This window comes from Convolutriloba macropyga, chromosome 2 (genome assembly GCF_964194025.1).
Source record: "Convolutriloba macropyga chromosome 2, txConMacr16.3, whole genome shotgun sequence".
Lineage (NCBI taxonomy): Eukaryota > Metazoa > Xenacoelomorpha > Acoela > Convolutidae > Convolutriloba > Convolutriloba macropyga.
Window position 1 is genome coordinate 7302808 of NC_134469.1, and position 17762 is coordinate 7320569.

Below are 17762 nucleotides of genomic sequence, written 5' to 3' on the forward strand. Positions count from 1 at the left end.
GATGACGCGGTATTCTTTTCACGGCACCTGACGCTGAAGACATGTGTCGTATCTTTAAAAAAATTTTTACTGAAGTAATCCGCTATCACGCCCCTCTAAAAACTGTCTTCATACGGAATGAAAAATCCAAAATTAAACTAGAGAGCAATGATTTCATAAAGAGCATCTTTAAAAAAGCAGATTCGGAAAAGACAAAACGGAATATTACAAAGGACTCAAGAAACTGTACGAAGTTCTCACAAAAAATCTTCCACCTCAAAAACTGTTTTAATGATGTCATTACTGATAACTACAAAATGGCTCAATTACTCAATTATTAATATTCTAAATTAGGTGATTACATTGGAAGCGCTTGCAACTTTTTCCCACCAACCATAGATCATCTAAAAACAGTTTCGATTTTTGATTCGTATCCACAAAAGAAGTCTTACTGACTCTAAAAAATTTAAACTCAAACAAGCCATCAGGTCCTTCAGATATCCTATCATGGTTTCTTTAAGATGGGTTTCTCTTTTTAGCTGATCCAATTCAATTGCTTTTTAACCAATTTTTAGCTGAAGAGAAATTTCCTGAAGATCTTAAAAAGCTATTGTTACTACAATTTTTTAAAAAAGAGAAAACTCTTTGCCTGAGAACTACAGACCAATATCAATTACAAGCTCACTAGCAAAAGTTGTTGAGCGTTTGCTTCGTCAGCAAACTTTAGAATATCTTGAAAAGTTTGGGCTGCTTCCCAATACTCAATTTGGTTTCTGTAACAAAGTCTCAACTATTGACGCCCTCGTTTATTGTACTAAAACTATAAGGTACCATGTAAATAATATTAATTTTATCACTGCAGCTCTACTAGATCTGTCTAAAGCTTTCGATTGGATAAATCACAAGATCCTTCTTCATAAACTGTATGAGTTAGGATTTTCCAAAAATGACTTAAACCCAATAGAAAGTTATCTATCACACAGGCTACAAAAAACCATAGTGAATCATGTGGAATCCGATTTGATTGGGTTATACCAAGGTGTCCCACAGGGAGCAATATTAGATCCCTTCTTTTCAACCTGTACATTAATGACTTGAAAAAACAAATACCTGCTAATACAGAAATAATTTATTACTCCGATGATACTATCATTCTTGCATACAATACGGACTTACAAGTAACAACATATAATCTTGAACAATCTTTAAGAAATATATCTGAATATTACGAAAAACACCGTCTAATGCTCAACCACTCAAAAACTGAATTAATTACATTCTCAACAAAATCAAAACTAGAAGAAACGAAAAGAAACAATCTGTTAATTGGTAATTACAAAATACCAAACGCCAATTGCGTGAAATACCTCGGAAAATACCTTGATTGCAATAAATTTTCAAGAAGAACTAAAACACGTATTACGCAAAATGGCTACAGCAAAAAACATTAAAACTTATATCACTCCCGTTCCCTGACCAGACAAGACTACTACTTCTGAGTGCCTTAGTGATAATTCATTTACACTACTCAGGCTTTTTACTGGCCAGCTCAAAAAACTATTGCTTTATTACTTTGGAGAAACAATTAAGCTGGGCTGTAAAGACGTGCTTCAATCGCAAAAAATACTACAGTTCTTCTTATCTGAAACTAAAACATCAAATTCTGCCAATGAAATTTTTCTTGGAATACAAAGTACTAAATTATTTTATGAAATTAACCAGTAACCAGCTGCCGATTTTCAAAAATCTACACTTACCAACGTCAAATCTACGCTACAGCCAGCGAACCAAAAAATACTGCTTCAATCACAAAATAAACACATCTGCACTAGAAAACTCTATCCTGAATGTCGGCTTATTCCTTCATAATAAATTTCTTAAGGTGAGTTTTTTTAAAAAATATAATTGAAATGGATGCAAGACCAATAGCTCTAAAGAAGCATCTGGAAACGTTTTTTTTTTCATTTATTTAAGGAAAACTGGAATAATTCGTCGTACGGCAAGTCATCATTGAAAAATTTTAAGTTTTCATAGTACCACTGTCTCTATTTAAACCGTAAAATATTTAGTTTATTTCATTTATACTTTGACCTACATAGCCCATTTAGTTGTTAGCTGTTAATAACATAATGGGAATTCAATGCGTTTTCTTAAATTCTTTTAAGTGTAAGTTAAAAACCGTTGATAGGTTTTTACAGAGGAGATATTTTTATCGATGGAGAAGTAAAACAGTGGCATGGTGAAAACTCTTTATTTTCAAAGTCAAATAACTTACATATCAGATGCAGATATAGACTGATTCACTTTTTTCTTTTATCGCTACTTTCGTTTTGTTGGATTAATGCTACAAAACGTATGCTGACTTTCATTATCGAATTTGTACAGAAAAATAACCAATTTTTTGCAAATCTACACCATTTTTATAATCTTCCAAAAATAACGACCTAGATTTCTTTTTAGAGTTCTTAAAAAATGCATCTGTTCTGCATTAGCCACTTGGTGGTCGATTTAAAATACTATCGTAAAAATTTATGAAGAGAAAACTCAATTTTAAGCGCTGTTTTTCAGAGACTTATATCATACTTTTGTTGAAAAACAAAGAAGTTCAATATTTTTCGAAACCATTACCTCCTTAAAATTCCCAAAAACACTATAATAATGAAATTTTGTTCTCCGAACCAATTCTCTGCTTTTGTTATTTTTCATATAGTACGAAAAACAAACCGGCCAAAAAATGATGTGATACAAAAACAACCGGAAGCAGGTGAGTCCATTTGCAACATCAATTAGCGATTTTTGGCATTAACTCTGCTGTACTGCTTGACTTCATACTTGATCCAATTGCGTCGCGTCTGACGTTTACTCCTCAGAAAGAGGAGATTGAGTCACGTTTGCTAGTTTACTTAAGTGAAACTTTGAGCTTTAATTTTGGTATCGGGATTTCACGCCACCATTGACTTTTTGAGTTTCTTAATTCACTTTTGAAGAGCGGTTTGCAATGTGTAATTACAACTGAAAGTTAGCAGTACAGGTGAGAGAATGAAATAATTTTAACAGTTTTATTCACAACAGAAAAATAGTATGATCATGTAGGATGATGTAGGAAAAATAGGATGATCATCACAAAAGAAAAATAGGATGAAACTAGCAACTATTCGACGCTAAAACGATTTTCGAATCACGCAGATCGACAAGAATTTCGAATTTGTTTATAACGTGAACAGACAGTTTCTTGTTTAATACATGAACAAACTGAAGATCAAATCAGTTTCTTCAACTAAAATAATTGAAAGGGAAATTTAACTAAAACCTGAAGTGAATTAAAAGGAACTGAACTAAACACTGTAATGAATTTTGATACCAATTTTCAGTCCGTATGGTATTTCCCCCTTTGTGAAGAAATGATAAAATATATAGTTACAAAAATTAGAAAACTAGCAACTATTCGCCGCTAAAACAATTTTCGAATCTTTTTTTAAACATATAGTCTATGTCAGATTCTAATAAAGTTTTAATCAGATTCACCATCTCGGCATTGTTCTGCCTCAAACACGGTCATTTCTCTTTCCATAGGTATATTCAGATGGGGGTAACAAATCCATTTTTCGATCGAATGACGTGGTAACAATGTACAATGTTGTGTCAGTAATTGGCTTTTCTGTTGAATAACCTTGTGTAGATAGTATGTTTTCAACAATTAATTGAGTTTGCTGAATCTGTGATTTTTGGTTGGTTTTTTCCTTTTGGCGATTAATTCTTCTAATCTAAGAGTTTTCAGAGTCCAATGTGTCGTTAGTTTTTTGAATTGCTCTTTTCTTTTCGTAAGATTGGCGTCAGTTGCGTTGCAGATGACGCTCAAGTAGTTGATTGGACTGGAGGCGCTGCAATTTTCGTTAAGTCGTGTCTATCTTTAAATGCATCATTGTATTTGGGATTGTGTTTTGGTATGCGCATTTAGGCTTGTGCTACGGTGCTTGTTGTGGATATACAGGATCCAGCGGAAGAAACAACACTTACAACGTCTGCTTGCTTTCTTGCTTGCTATCTTTTTGCTTCCAAGATTATGTTCGCAGTAAGTCTTTTTTATGGTTCTGAATTTTCTGCTCCAACGTTTTTCCATTTATCTTTGGCAGTCTTTGTTCCAAATATGATGCCAAACCTGTTGCTCGCTCGTGTTTTGTGCCAATTTTTGCTATATCAGAATTTTGAACCCTGACCTCTGGTCTATTCGGCTCTTTAATATCACTTGTGGTGGGGCTAAGTTTTCCCACAGTGTTACCAGGTGCTAGGACATCATAAAGTCCGTCGAGGTTTCGTTTTTGTCTCACCGTAGCCTGGACCTTTCGAGCTAATGTGGTTTGCACACTGCGCTCTCTCCTGGGAATTGGTCTCGAAATTCCTTCCGACAACATCAATTGGCTCTCATTGTCTTGCATTTTCTGTTGCTGGGCGAGCGCTTTGTCATTCGCGGCGCAAATTCCACTTCTAAGTCATTGCACATAGCTCGCATAGCTGTGTCTGCCCTCTGTGTGTCTGATAAGTATGATCGCCCGGGAAATGTATCCTCGTCTAAACAACAGTTAACTATTTAACTATATTTAAGATTTTTACTTTTAAGTTTTGGTTTAGTTGTAAATTTAGATCCTGTTGTGTTACAGTTTCTGCCAAAATTATCCCCAATGGTGTTGTGTTAGTTGATTTTTGTTTTGTTACTCTTAATGATTGTTCAATTGTAAGTAGTGCATTTTGTAAATTAAATTTTTTTAAAAAAGAATTTTCTTTTATTAAAAGAATTTTCTTGCGTGATAATGGAGTTTTTTTAGTTAGAATGAGACGTTCATCAAGTTCGATAGCCCAATCGTCGTGTGCAGGCGCATAACTTGATTCAACATCTTTTCTGAACGAAATTCTTCAAATTTTTTGCCTGTTAAGCACCTAGCTCGATCTAATATAATGGATCGTGGGTCTCCATTATCATATATATATGTATATATATATATATATATATATATATATATATATACACATTTGTGCTGGATGCTTTTTTTTGTTTCTTTTGTGGGGTATTTAGAGAATCTATCAATGACTACTAAAATGTATTGTTCTAGTCCGTTTTCATAGTGAATGGTGCCACCAAAACCTGTTGGTATTACTTCGTTCCGTTCAGTACAATTACTTAATGGTGACCATTTGATTAGCAAAATCACTGGTTTTATGTAATTACCAATATCTGTGCAGACTTTACTTTCATTAGCTTTTGCTAGTATATCGCAATGGATATAAGGCCACCAAATGTTCTCGGCTGCGCGAAACTCCCCGGATGTTTAAAGTGGATGTCCTCGAGAACTGCATAATTAATTGTCTTTGGAATGGCAGTTCTTTCGTCCAGGCAGCGGCAGCCGTTTTTTACACGCATATATCTCCACTACAGTGAGTGTGAGGTTTTGTCTTCCTTTAATCTGGTTTCGTCAATTCGTAGTACACAGTCACGAACTTTTTTATGTTTTGCGTTCTTCCCTGTCAATATTGCCACAAGTTTTTGCTGATTCTTTGTTCGTTGTATCCGAAAATCGGTGATTTTTTTGCATTGTCCAATGTGATGGTTGAGGGGATGGTGTTCATATTTTATGTATTATTCATACGGGGAGTTGTCGGAGAACGTAGCTCGTGATTTGGTCGGAGTCGTAATTTTTGATGGTTTTCCATGAGGCACTTTTGACTATAACGTTTTCACTTTTGATTTTGTGTAATTACTTGAGAAAAATTTATGGGCAAGAAACGAGGTATTTTTGGGCGCTTGTTAATTTTAGTTGGAGTTTCCGTTTCAGCGCTCAAATTAAATATTTTGTTGTGATTAATTGATTTGTTGTCAAATATATAGACTTATTGGGCTCAATTGATCAGATTGTTCACACTAATTGCTGTTTGACTTTTGCAGGGCAATTGTTGTGAATTAGTTACTGGAGTGTGATTTATTTGAATGCTTAGTATTTAGTGCAAATTGTTGTATGATTTTAAGAAGGGCAATTGCGTTGATTTTGACATATTTGACTTGTGTTTAATGCGATTAGATGGTAAGGTAAATTGCAATGCGAATGACAATAACGTTTAGCACTTCTGTTTAGCGAAAGAAATGCGAAATTTTTGGAAGTTTTGCAAAAAAAATAAAGCAAGTACCATTTACGAAAAATACTATATTTCAACAATAGGTGGGAATGAAGTTTGCTCAATTAACTTTCAGTCTTTGAAAACCTACTACGGTGTTTTTCATCTAAAAGTCTATACAATTGATTTTCTAATAGGTTCGAAAAGATACCGTCATTTCAAGATCCATGCTTCAATTAACATTGCTAGAATTAATTCTGTTCAGTGTTAATACTAAATTAATTGATAGAGTTCTCATTAACAGGTAAACTGGTCCTATAAATCTTGAGCTCCAGACTCTGTCATGGCGTCGAATTTCACCCCCTGCCGGTATCACACTAGCCAGTAATGATAACAGCTGGCTAATGATGCATGCAAATATTTCGATATTTGGATATACTTTTGCATGATATTGGATCCGTTAGCGCGGTTCATGGAAAGTTCAAAATCTTGAATTTTTGATTTTTTTGAGGTTATCTTTCAACTTGACAATTAACTTGGATAACATAACGGTGGTTAGCAATAAAACAGATCAACAGTTTATGACTCTCATTTCATCAGCGTTTTTTTAATTTTTGAATTGATCGATTTTTGAAAAGATGTCGTGGGAATCTAAGATCTTGCGTGGGCTCTTGCGTAATGTCGTGGGTTCGAGCACTTATATGTTTTCTTCGGCTGAGTCTCAATTATCATATGATGTAGATTTTGTTTTTGTTAAGATACTCATTTTATGTTTAGATCCTGTTTCTCGCTCTTGCACTCCAGGAACCGTCAGCTCTTCAAAGACAATTCTACAAAAAACGAGTAAGAAACTTCGAATTTCCAGTTTAAAATGTCTTACTCCAAATATAGAAGAAAAAAAAATTTGAAGCTCAAATATTTTTCGAAAATTTGAATTTGAGAGTTTATTTACAGAATGGTGCAAAATAACTAAAAAAAACTTCTATGAAAAATGACCTGATGTTGAATTTCAATAGGCAGTTCAAAAAATAATAAATATTATACAGTGAAATTGAATTCGGCCCTTCGTGTTTTTATGCCCCATTTACAAAACATATGCTGTTATACAGCACGTTAGCTTGGGAGTATAATTGTTATACGAGAGAATTGGTCGCCGATGGCGATTGATGGCACACAAAGAAGAAGAAGAAGATAATTGTTATATGCCTTCTAAACTTTTGGGGGGGGGGGGGGGGTCTGGGGTCTTGCCAGGCAATTATATGCTCTGATGTGGTCCATAACTAAAGGTAAACTTATCCCATTTGCGAAAAATAATGTAAGAAACTTATTGCACTTAGAAAATAATGAATTAATAAATGATTTCAGTCAGACCTACGTCTCCCTCGAATGTTCGCTTCTCTTTTGTGACGTCATCAGTGTGCAGAGTTCAATGGACTGCCAATCCATATTTCATCAGTTCTGCACCTGAAGACGGATACAATATATTCCTCAATGGACAATTGGCGACTAAGACGGCAGCTGACAAACAAGGTTAATTGCCTTTTTAATATTATCCCAAGTTTTCCATTTCTTGGTAATATTTTCAAACAGTTATATTTGTTAATAAATTCTAATGCCTAGCTCCCACCTCTATAAGAAATATTATGAGTGCTAAAGTATGATATAGCCCTAATCCAGACGTCCGAACGAAAACAACGAAAGAAATCTTTGGTATGTTTGGTTTTCAACGAAAGATGTGTAAATTTTTTAATAATTTTCAATTGACTTCTTTTCAAAAACTTAAAACTTTCAGAATTGTATCGAAATTATTTTGATACCAAAAAAATTGCTAAGTAGAAAAAGTTTCATTTTAAAAAAAATCACACAGTAATAATTATGTATATAAAAATGCTTAACCGTTTAAGAATCATTAAATGAAGTATTGGTGTTGACTAGTGTCAACAACTGATGATTTACGGAGTTAATACAAATTTGTTGGCAATAACCTAAAAGCTGTATAGTTTTATTTACTATTAAATGATGACGACATTTTTATTTGGAACGGTTTGTGGTGTTTTGACTTTTTAGTGGATGAAATATACCCTGCAAGTGATAAGCAATAGAAAAATAGTTTTTAATCCTGTTTTGCTGAAAATTCGTTGACGTTTTGTGATGGTTTTTCTTTCCACTTCATTTCCGTAGACGTTACATAACACAATGTGTGTTTGAGAAGTCACCACGTTTCGCCTATTTGATTTTGTAGTCGAAACAACTTGAGATTTTTTTTGATGCTTCCGTGATTTTTGTCGAATTAGTTTATCCCATCTGTGGACAGCACAGGAAAAAATTTGTTTGCAGAAAAATGGTGCTCTTTTGTTCAACCACATTCTTGTGACAAAAACACTGTTCAGTTCTGAATTTCACCATCATATGCAAAGGTTCTCAGATTTGAAAAATTGTATTTAAATTTGCATGATGTTTAAACTTTGTCAGTAATCCCGACTCTTGTTGCGCTTAACTTAGATGTTTCCGATGAAAACGATGACGAGTTTGTTCGTTAATGTTTTGTTGAAAAACAATATTTTTTCATCCAAGCTTGGGAAATAGATAATCTTGAAAACAAAGCACTTAAAAGATATCATCTTCAGCATAAAACGTTTCATTATACTTAAGTCATGTTTTCCTCAAACTTCCCGAATGCAGTATTGTTGCGCAGAGAATTTGTTCAGCAAAAATTGAGAGCTGTGCAGCATATTTGTTTATTGACAATACAACAGTGTACTATTTTATACACTATTGACTAGGCTATGAGGACCGATTCATTACCCTGTTTATTACGTTCTTTTGATGATAGATGCAAAAGCCATATAAGCCGTTCTCAAATTGTTCTTACCTATTTACTAATTACAAATACTAGCCATCTTCAGGAAGGATTTTAGAACTAAATCTGAATTAATCATAGGACTGCTGATTAATTAATGCGTAGAGTTATCTAAGAACTCCTACGAGCACGGATGTGCCTAGGATAGAAAAAACAGAACCACCATCTAATATGCACAAACTAAGTGGCTCTCTAACCTTTTTACGCTAAGCCGACACTATTTTTAGTATCCACCAATAGAGACAATTCGATAGAAAATAACTGTGCTTTTTTTGCTATTAATATCAGCAATTTTAGGCTCTTTCCTGTTATAGCCACCCCCATGAATTTATAGCCTCCCATTATGATAAACTTAGCATGATGGGGTCTATAGGTTCTCTGACCCCTAAGCTGGGGGCTATAATGGGAAAGACTCAACTTTATACTCACCATTGTTTATTTTACAAAAATACATCCTAAAATTGTGCTTTTTTCCGACCTTTCGAAATTATTTCTATACAATCTGTTTATTTTTATTCGTCTAAGATATCTAAATAGTATTGTAACTAGCAAGTCTATAGCGAGTAAGCTTGAGACTTACATCGATTTAAAAAGAAGGTACCGTAGTAAATATAAAATTCTGATTGTGCTGATTGTAGCGCGCACTTGAAATTCCTGCCTCTGAAACTTATAGTTTATGATCGCCTGTAAAGGTGTCTCAGTCCTAACTATCGTTTATAACTTTCATAGATGTATATTCCCGTGTCGATGTTTATGGGTAAATTTTTGTAAGAAATTCGGTGAATGCGGTGAATTTTTGTAAGAAATGCGGTGATTGCGGTGAATGCGGTGAAAATAAATATTTCACCGCATTTAATCGAATTTCTTACAAAAATTCACTGCATCGACTTTTGTGGAAAACTAATGTAAGAAATGCAGTGAAAACGGTGAATGCGGTGAAAAAAATATTTCACCGAATTTCACCGCATTTCGTATTAAATTCACAGCATTTGCTTTCCAACGTTTACTCAACTTGATTTAACTTCACCAGAAATATCAAAGAATACTGTGACAGTTGGCGCAGTGGAATAAGAAGTTGAAAGCATGGAGGAGGGCAAAGGTTCGAACCCGTGTCTTGAAGCTTTTTTTTGCAAGAATACTGAGAACCCGGTGAAAATAAATAATTCACCGCGATTCACCGCAAAATGATGTAAGAAATACGCGGTGAAAAATTTCTTTCGCCGCATTTCTTACGAAAATTCACCCTCAAGCCTGGACCCGGGTTGGTCACTTCCACTTAGTTAAATATAATTCGACAACCGGCCTAATTGTCCTGTAATCTGTGTTTATTGTTTAGACCTGAGTGTGACATTGAGCAATCTAGATCTCTGCGCATCATACAATGTAACTATTCAGCCATCTTCAGGTGACGAGAACTTTGATGCCACGTCAATGCAATTAAGAAACTGTAAGCCATTAACTTCCTATTCTTTGTTAAATATTACGTATCCAACTCGATTTCAAATGCTATATTTCAAAATGCTGCCCAGGCTGAGGTTTTTGCAGACTTTGACGTCTTAGGACCATTTAGGGACCAACTCAAAAAATACATGCTATGTGACCCAAAAATGGGTTGCATGAGTGGTCTGTACAATGTCAAGAAAGTAAGGAATGATTCTGTGATAATAGGGAAAAGTCAGATAAAATGTGTCTTGGGTGTTTCAAAACCCCATTTGGGCTTTGCACGTGAAAAAATTAGCGTGATCACAAGGACATTCATGTGGTGTATTTTTTCTGAGCACGGTTCTACGAGCCGTAATTAGAATCCCCGACACTGAGTCATAATTGTCAGTTTGCTATAATCATAATCATAAAAAAGAGTTATGATTCGAACTGAACTGATAATATTGACATTGGTTGTGAATATTTCGTTAACTTAATTGTCGTTTAAGAGAAAAATAATTCAAGACCGCGCCAAACTTAAATTTTAAAAAAGAGTTCAGACCCGGAGCCACTAAAGTCGCTCGAGGACCAAACCCAGAGGTCCGGTCAAGGGACGTCACCCACACCATGTCCTACTACGTCATGGATTTTCCAAGAAAATTAGAAAGATTTTCAAGATCTTGGCAAGATCTTTTTAAGTCAACTCCTGGTTTCCAAAGATCTTTGATGTCCTCGCTTGCCACCAATATTATTTTCTATTTTATGTCTGGTCTTCTTAAAATTTCAAAATTTAATAAAAGCTCATGGCAGCGGTGGTCTGTCCATTACTTGTTTCATAAGCAAACTTAGATGAATTTTTTAGGGCACGATCCTGGTACAGTCGCCAATATATACAGTAAGTTCGATGCAATTCTCTAAAGTACCCCCCCCCCCCCCCCCCCCCCGTAGAATATAGAATGATATTTTTATACCTTTACGATGTACAATTTTCAATGCCTCATATCAATTTTTATGGCTAGTTCCGTTTCTTATTGGGTAATGCGAATCATTGTATTAGCGCAAGTTCATCAATCACTAGTTTGTTCACACATTAAAATGAAAACGAAAATTTTTATTCAGTGAGGGGAGGAGGGGGGGGGGGGGGGGACAGTTCTCCATTCTCAATTCTTCTCTTCTCATCTTCAAAAAATATTTTATTTTTAGCTGCCTTCCCGCAAGCTTTTGGTGAGAAAGTTAAAACCATTTTTTTAATGTTTAACCAATATGATATAATTTTCTGACCAATTTGATCAATTAGATGAGTGTGACATTTGTCCGAGTGACAACTTAGCCGACATGTGTTCATTCCCTTTCAATTTTGGAGGTGAAGTTTACTCCAAGTGTGCATTGAAGCCAATTGGACCGGCAGATCTATTCTGTCTCAATTCGAATGGACAAAGCATTGAATGCAACGAAAAAGGCCGACTTCTGCTGTGAGTATTGAAATATCGAATTGTTTTCAAATTATATTTTTCATTTTACGTTTTCAGGGTACAAAAATTTGGTTAAGCATGCGCAGCAATCAGTCCAGGTCAATTCAATAAATTTAAAAAGAAAAGAAAATATTGCAATGAAAATATATGTAAACTTTCAATTTGAAAAAATTTTTCCTAGTCGAGGTCCAATCATAACGAAAACGTTGGGCTAACAGAAAACCAAAAATCACAATTGCATTGAAGCAGCTTTGTAGTGGCAGGATATTCATCAGTAATGTGTTTTCCTTATTATGAGAACACGATCTAGTCATTTTTCTGAGAGTTGCAAGAATGGGTAATTTGCAACAAAAGTGATCCGAGATCAAAAGTGGAGCTGCCGCCACTTTGTTATCATGAAAAAATAAATTTATGTTCTTTATATTTTGCAATTTTATAGTTTTGAAATATTTTGTAATTTTTATTTTTGTAATTTTTATGAATCCGAGCATCAAATATAAAAATTAACTTTCATTTACTTTTTTTAATAAAATTGAATCCAAGTATTTTTTAAAGATAACTGCTTTGATTTTCATTTTTTTTCAATTAGTCGTTAAAAGGTAGCTGGATTTCTTCTTTTTATAACTGCTTGTTAAACCAAAGGAGTATTTGGTTTGATAGGAAAACTAATCAAGGAGTTTCAACCAACAAATCAATCAGTTGTCTCTAATCCATTTTTCCACAAGTCTGGCTACGAAATTTTTGATGAGATTTGCTAATCACGTGTCCGACATAGCCAAAAATGTCAGCGCATCTGACAGGAGGCAACAGGAAAAGTTGGTATTGCCGTTGCGACTGCTCATTGTATTTAAGTTTTAAAATAATAGCCCTACATTTTTTTGCCTAATTTTGAAAGTCATTACGCAAGAGATTTTGTTCTCAACTAAAAACAGAACTGGATTAAAATAGATTAGAATTCTTTGCGTTTGATTTGTGTGCTTGGTTCCAAATTTACGGTTCCAATTTGTTTCTAATCATGCGGCTGAAGAACAATTTTGATTCATAACTCTGTAGATCATTTGCGAAACCAAAAAACACCGATGGTTTTGATGGCACTATGGGATGCAGAACAAAATAGAAAAATGTTTGAATAAGGTAGAAACCTTATTCAAACGTTTTTCTATTTTGTTCTGCATTAAGTTCAAGGACATTAAATTCAAGGACATTAAATTCAAGGACATTAAATTCAGGGACACTAAAATTCAAGGGACATTAAATTCAAGGACATTAAATTCAAGGACATTAAATTCAAGGACATTAAATTCAATGACATTAAATTCAAGGACATTAATTTCAAGGACAATAAATTCAAGGACATTAAATTCAAGGACATTAAATTCAAGGACATTAAATTCAAGGTCTAAGAAGATTGGTGGCACTAATTTTGCTATTTTTGATGCTAAATCAAATACACGCTATGCATTTCTTCTTTTGAGCACATTTTGTGTTGTTGGGTTTTTTGGATTACCTTGTTCATGCACTCAAGATGTTTATTACCTTATTCGACTTTTTTAGTTTGATGAAAGTGTAAAAAGTCTAGTATAGTAGAGCTAACAAGTTGTACCGGAAAGAGCTGATTGCTTTTTGTAAGTTAGGAATATAACGTTTTCAGTTGTTCTTTCGTGTGCTCGTCATTACATCAACTTTTTTTTAAAAAATTGAAATGATTGAATCAATTTGTCCCTGGAGCTTAGTGTTGGCTGGGTAATTAATTTAGTGGGTTTTTTTCGCTTTGTTTCATATCAGACGAAGAAGTAAAATTTGTTTTACATATTTTCTATTGTTTTTTGGTTTTTCTTCGATATCGTATAAGTTTTTGGATTTTTATGCTCTAAAAGAATTTCTTCGTTTTTCATCAGGAGTTAATAACAATGACGACAATCGAAGCATCTTTGAACAAACAAACATACAAAAAGAGTCTGAAATGAACAAAAACACATGGCTTGCAAAAAATTTTTTTTCTGTCATGCATTTCCACACTTCAGTTTTTGGTTTGATTTAGCAGCTAACTTTTTGAGTTCGTGGGGATTTGAGATGGCTTTTGACGATTTTGTAAATAGTACCTGCTGGATCCCTCCGCAAAAAAATTGAGCTAAAATGTTCCTTCGTTAAATTTACGAAAAATCAGCTCCTCTTAACACCACACCGTTGGTTTTTCAGAGCATGGCAAAAGTTCCTCTTCGTGAAATATTTGAAAATCCATTACGCATGATAGCTCAAATCAAATTGGCAAACGATATGAGTTTAAATTCTCAGGCAGTTTCGACTTGCAGAAACTTAATTACTTCGCTAGGTTTTGAGGGCTAATCTTGAACAGTTTTATTTTAAGAACAAACTTTAAAAAAGAATAAACTCTTTGAATCGTGTTTTACATGCCAAAAAATCTCAAATGCCAAAATTTTTTAGAAGCCTTACTCGTTTTAAATGAAAGTTTTGCAAATTTGAAAGAGACAAAAAAAATAAAACATAAACTCAAAACAAAAAAACGCACATTCAAATTTTCAGTTTTACTTGATAGGAGTACCGTATTTTGATTACTTTACCTGCTTTTAACTTTTGTATATGGAATTCATTTCTATCTACTAATACAATCGATATAATTTATTTTTTAACGGAGGTTTCGTTTATCACAAGTCCCTAAAATGAAATTAAGGCCAACAATTGCGTTATATCCTCTAGAGCTATATGAGTTATATCCTCATTAGTTATCTCCATCTCAGTTTTTCATTAAAATAATTCATAGAAAAAAAAGTGAGCCTTAAATATAACGGCACCCTAATTTTTTTCAGAGGAAAAATTCAATTACCAAAAAACTCCTCTGAAAAAATTAAAAACGCTTGACTCCTTAAACCATTAATAAAGCCACTCTATTTCAAAAAATATGTGGACTAACAAAAATACTCGACAAAAAATCGATTCGAGTCGTCATTGCCTTTGATTTATATGTTTAATATATATTGATATATATTATGTTAATAATTTTAAGATGTTAATAATTATTATTAATATGTAAATAATGTTTCCGGGATTTATAATACAATAACCAACTAGGTTGATGGCAACAGTTTTTTGCAAATTTCTGATGTTAAATTATGTACAATCTATGCATTGCTTCTTTCGAGAATTTTTGTCTGTTGTTGAGTTTTTTTGGGTTACCTTGTTTATCGATTCAAGATGTTTTAACTCTTATTCGACTTCTTTACTTAAATGTAAGAGTGAGGATATCCTTTCTATTTTATTTTGTCTGCAAAAACTTATAAATTATGAATAGTATAATTTTTGTAGAGTGCAGTTTAGAAAAACATTCTTGAGACATATTTTCTCAAATTGAATTTAATTTAGCTACCAAGTGGTACCGGACGAGCTGATTGCTTATTTCGGTAGAGTAGCAGGGTATCTTTTTCTGTTGCGGTTTTCATACGCAAGTGCTTACCTTAAGGCAGTATCTGTTGGTTATTCTCAAAATGTTTATTAAAAAGAATAAACCTTTTTCTTTTTAGATATTTGTTTTTGGCTGGGTAAAAAATAAAGTTGCTTTCTTTATGGCCAGAAAACCATAATTGCTTTTATTGATTCTTTGATAAAATATTTTAGTTTTGTTTTTGAAAACGTACAAAATTTTGATTTCCAAATCTCGAAAGACTTTGGATGTCCTTATGTTATGAAAAGTGATTTGATTACAACAGAGACAATCAAAGCTTCGCCGAACAAACAAATAGAATTAGGAAACATTCTGAAATGCAAAACATTGCATAAAAAAGTCAAAAAACTCCGAAATGGAAAAGCAATGCATAAAAGAAGTAAAAATTCTACACCATAGGATTTAAAATTGATACCCTGCATTATTCCCTACATTAATATAACAACAATTTTGGCCATACCATAAATGTTGTTTCAGTAAACGTTTGTTCGGTAAATAAAAAATGAAGCACAACTGAACAAATGGCATCACACGGTGGGCTTTGTCAACACATACAAGGATCATCCAACGTAAAATATGCTTAACTTCCATCAAGCACAGAGCTCTCTTCTTGTTTTTCTGAATAGAGAGGAACTATATTTAACTCTATTTCGTGAAGTCAACGTTCGAAATGTGTATTAAAAAAGAAAACTGAATAAACACACATCCGAAACAAAACTTTCGAACCAATTCTGTAACAATCTGTAAACTCGGGTAAGTCACTGGATAATCGAAAAGATCAAGCCATTTTAAGAACAGATTTTTGTAAAAAGTTTTAGCTATTTCTTAATAACATTACCTAATTCTTGAAATGCGGTGTGTAATGTATAAAATCAGGTAATGTATGGAAAGATCTTAGTGCTATTAGAGGGATAAAGTTACAAAAAAATAAGGAACCACCAAACTCAGAACTTTGAAAGATATCGATGAAGGATATCGTTTGATTTGTTTGGATTAATAGAATGATCAATCTAAAAAATCGAAAATGGATAGTTTGAAATCACAAATGATATTTGCATGACACCAAAGAAACAAATAAAAAACTGTTTAGTGCCTCCAGTGCCATCATTCGACGGTGACATGTCCTTCAAGACAGTGAATCCTGGAGAGATAACGTCACTTGGGACTCAGACACACAATACTTCACTTCGTTCAACCTATTTCTCACAACGAAAATTTCCTCAACACAACAAACAAATGTAAACAAGCGGTTTTTTTCAGAATAACTACCGAACAATTTCACAATGATTACTGCAGTATATTTTTTAGTCTCATTTTTGGAATAATTACGGCTACAGCAGAGAAATTTCTGCCCAAACTTGTCCAATCTACTTCAAATGAAAAGGGTGATGAATTATGGGCATATATTATCTGATGCAGAGGTTATTTTATCGTGTTTGAACTAAAGGGTGGTACAAGTATGAGAAAACAGATGGGAAATAAGCTTAATACACGTTTCAATGAATGGATGCAGCATTGCGTCTTGCAATATCGACGGTTGTCTAGCAAATAATCCTTCTATATTCACGGGCTATCATGCAAGATCCATTTTAAAAATCATTTCTATCGTTCAGTGGACTACTCCTGCGAACTTCAAACACTACAAGCAAACAGTGCCTAATTTATAAAATTACGGGGAAAAATGTTTGCTCTTCACGTGGGAGCATCCAGTGACAGCTGTCGTAATCGTATTCTGAAAGATCGGGTCTTGTCTTCCAGTCTGTTATCTCAAACGTAAGGCTTAGTGAAACTACAAACTGATATGAGGTCTTGAGGAAAATCTGAAAACTTCAAACGTTTTGGCTGACCCGTAAATGTTAAGCAGATTCTACGATCAAAACAGCTCATATATAGTAAGAAAATTAAAATTAATGAGGTCACAAACCACTAACAATTAGAATTGTAGAGAGGTGGAGAAGTTATCATAACCAATTAAAATTTGAACAAAAACGCATACTCAAACACGCTTTAAATGATTTCCAATTTTTGGTCAATTTGAAAAAATTCCCCGCGATAAACTTATTGGCGCATTGAAATCTTTTATATATATATATATATATATATATATATATATATATAAATATATATATATATATATATATATATATATATATATATACATATATAAATATATATATATATATATATATATGTATATATATATATATATATATATATATAAAATAATTTGTTCCTGCGTAATCGCAGCGGAACAGCATTATGCCACAGCGGCCCTGTTTTTAGCTGCCTTTTCCTTATTAGTCCCCAAATTTCAGACTGTTCTTTTTATGAGCATCATTGCTCTTTTTTTTGGTGACGATGGCCACTTTTTTTGCGTCTGAAACTTTCACGTGATACCATCATTGCAGCCAACATTGGTCAGGCTATGGTCACCTGAAGCTATGGTTAAGTAAGAGCTCATCCT

General features: G+C 33.6%; 1 protein-coding gene across 1 annotated transcript in view; it reads left to right on the forward strand.

Moving 5' to 3' along the window:
- Window positions 1–17762, forward strand: part of LOC142355367 (uncharacterized) — a 91155-nt gene that overhangs the window by 6572 nt on the left and 66821 nt on the right. Inside the window, exons 3-6 of the mRNA XM_075407568.1 lie at window positions 7450–7614; window positions 10281–10391; window positions 11664–11838; window positions 16469–16536. Of these exons, the coding sequence (XP_075263683.1) occupies window positions 7450–7614; window positions 10281–10391; window positions 11664–11838; window positions 16469–16536 (519 nt within the window). The remainder of the gene's footprint in view (window positions 1–7449; window positions 7615–10280; window positions 10392–11663; window positions 11839–16468; window positions 16537–17762) is intronic.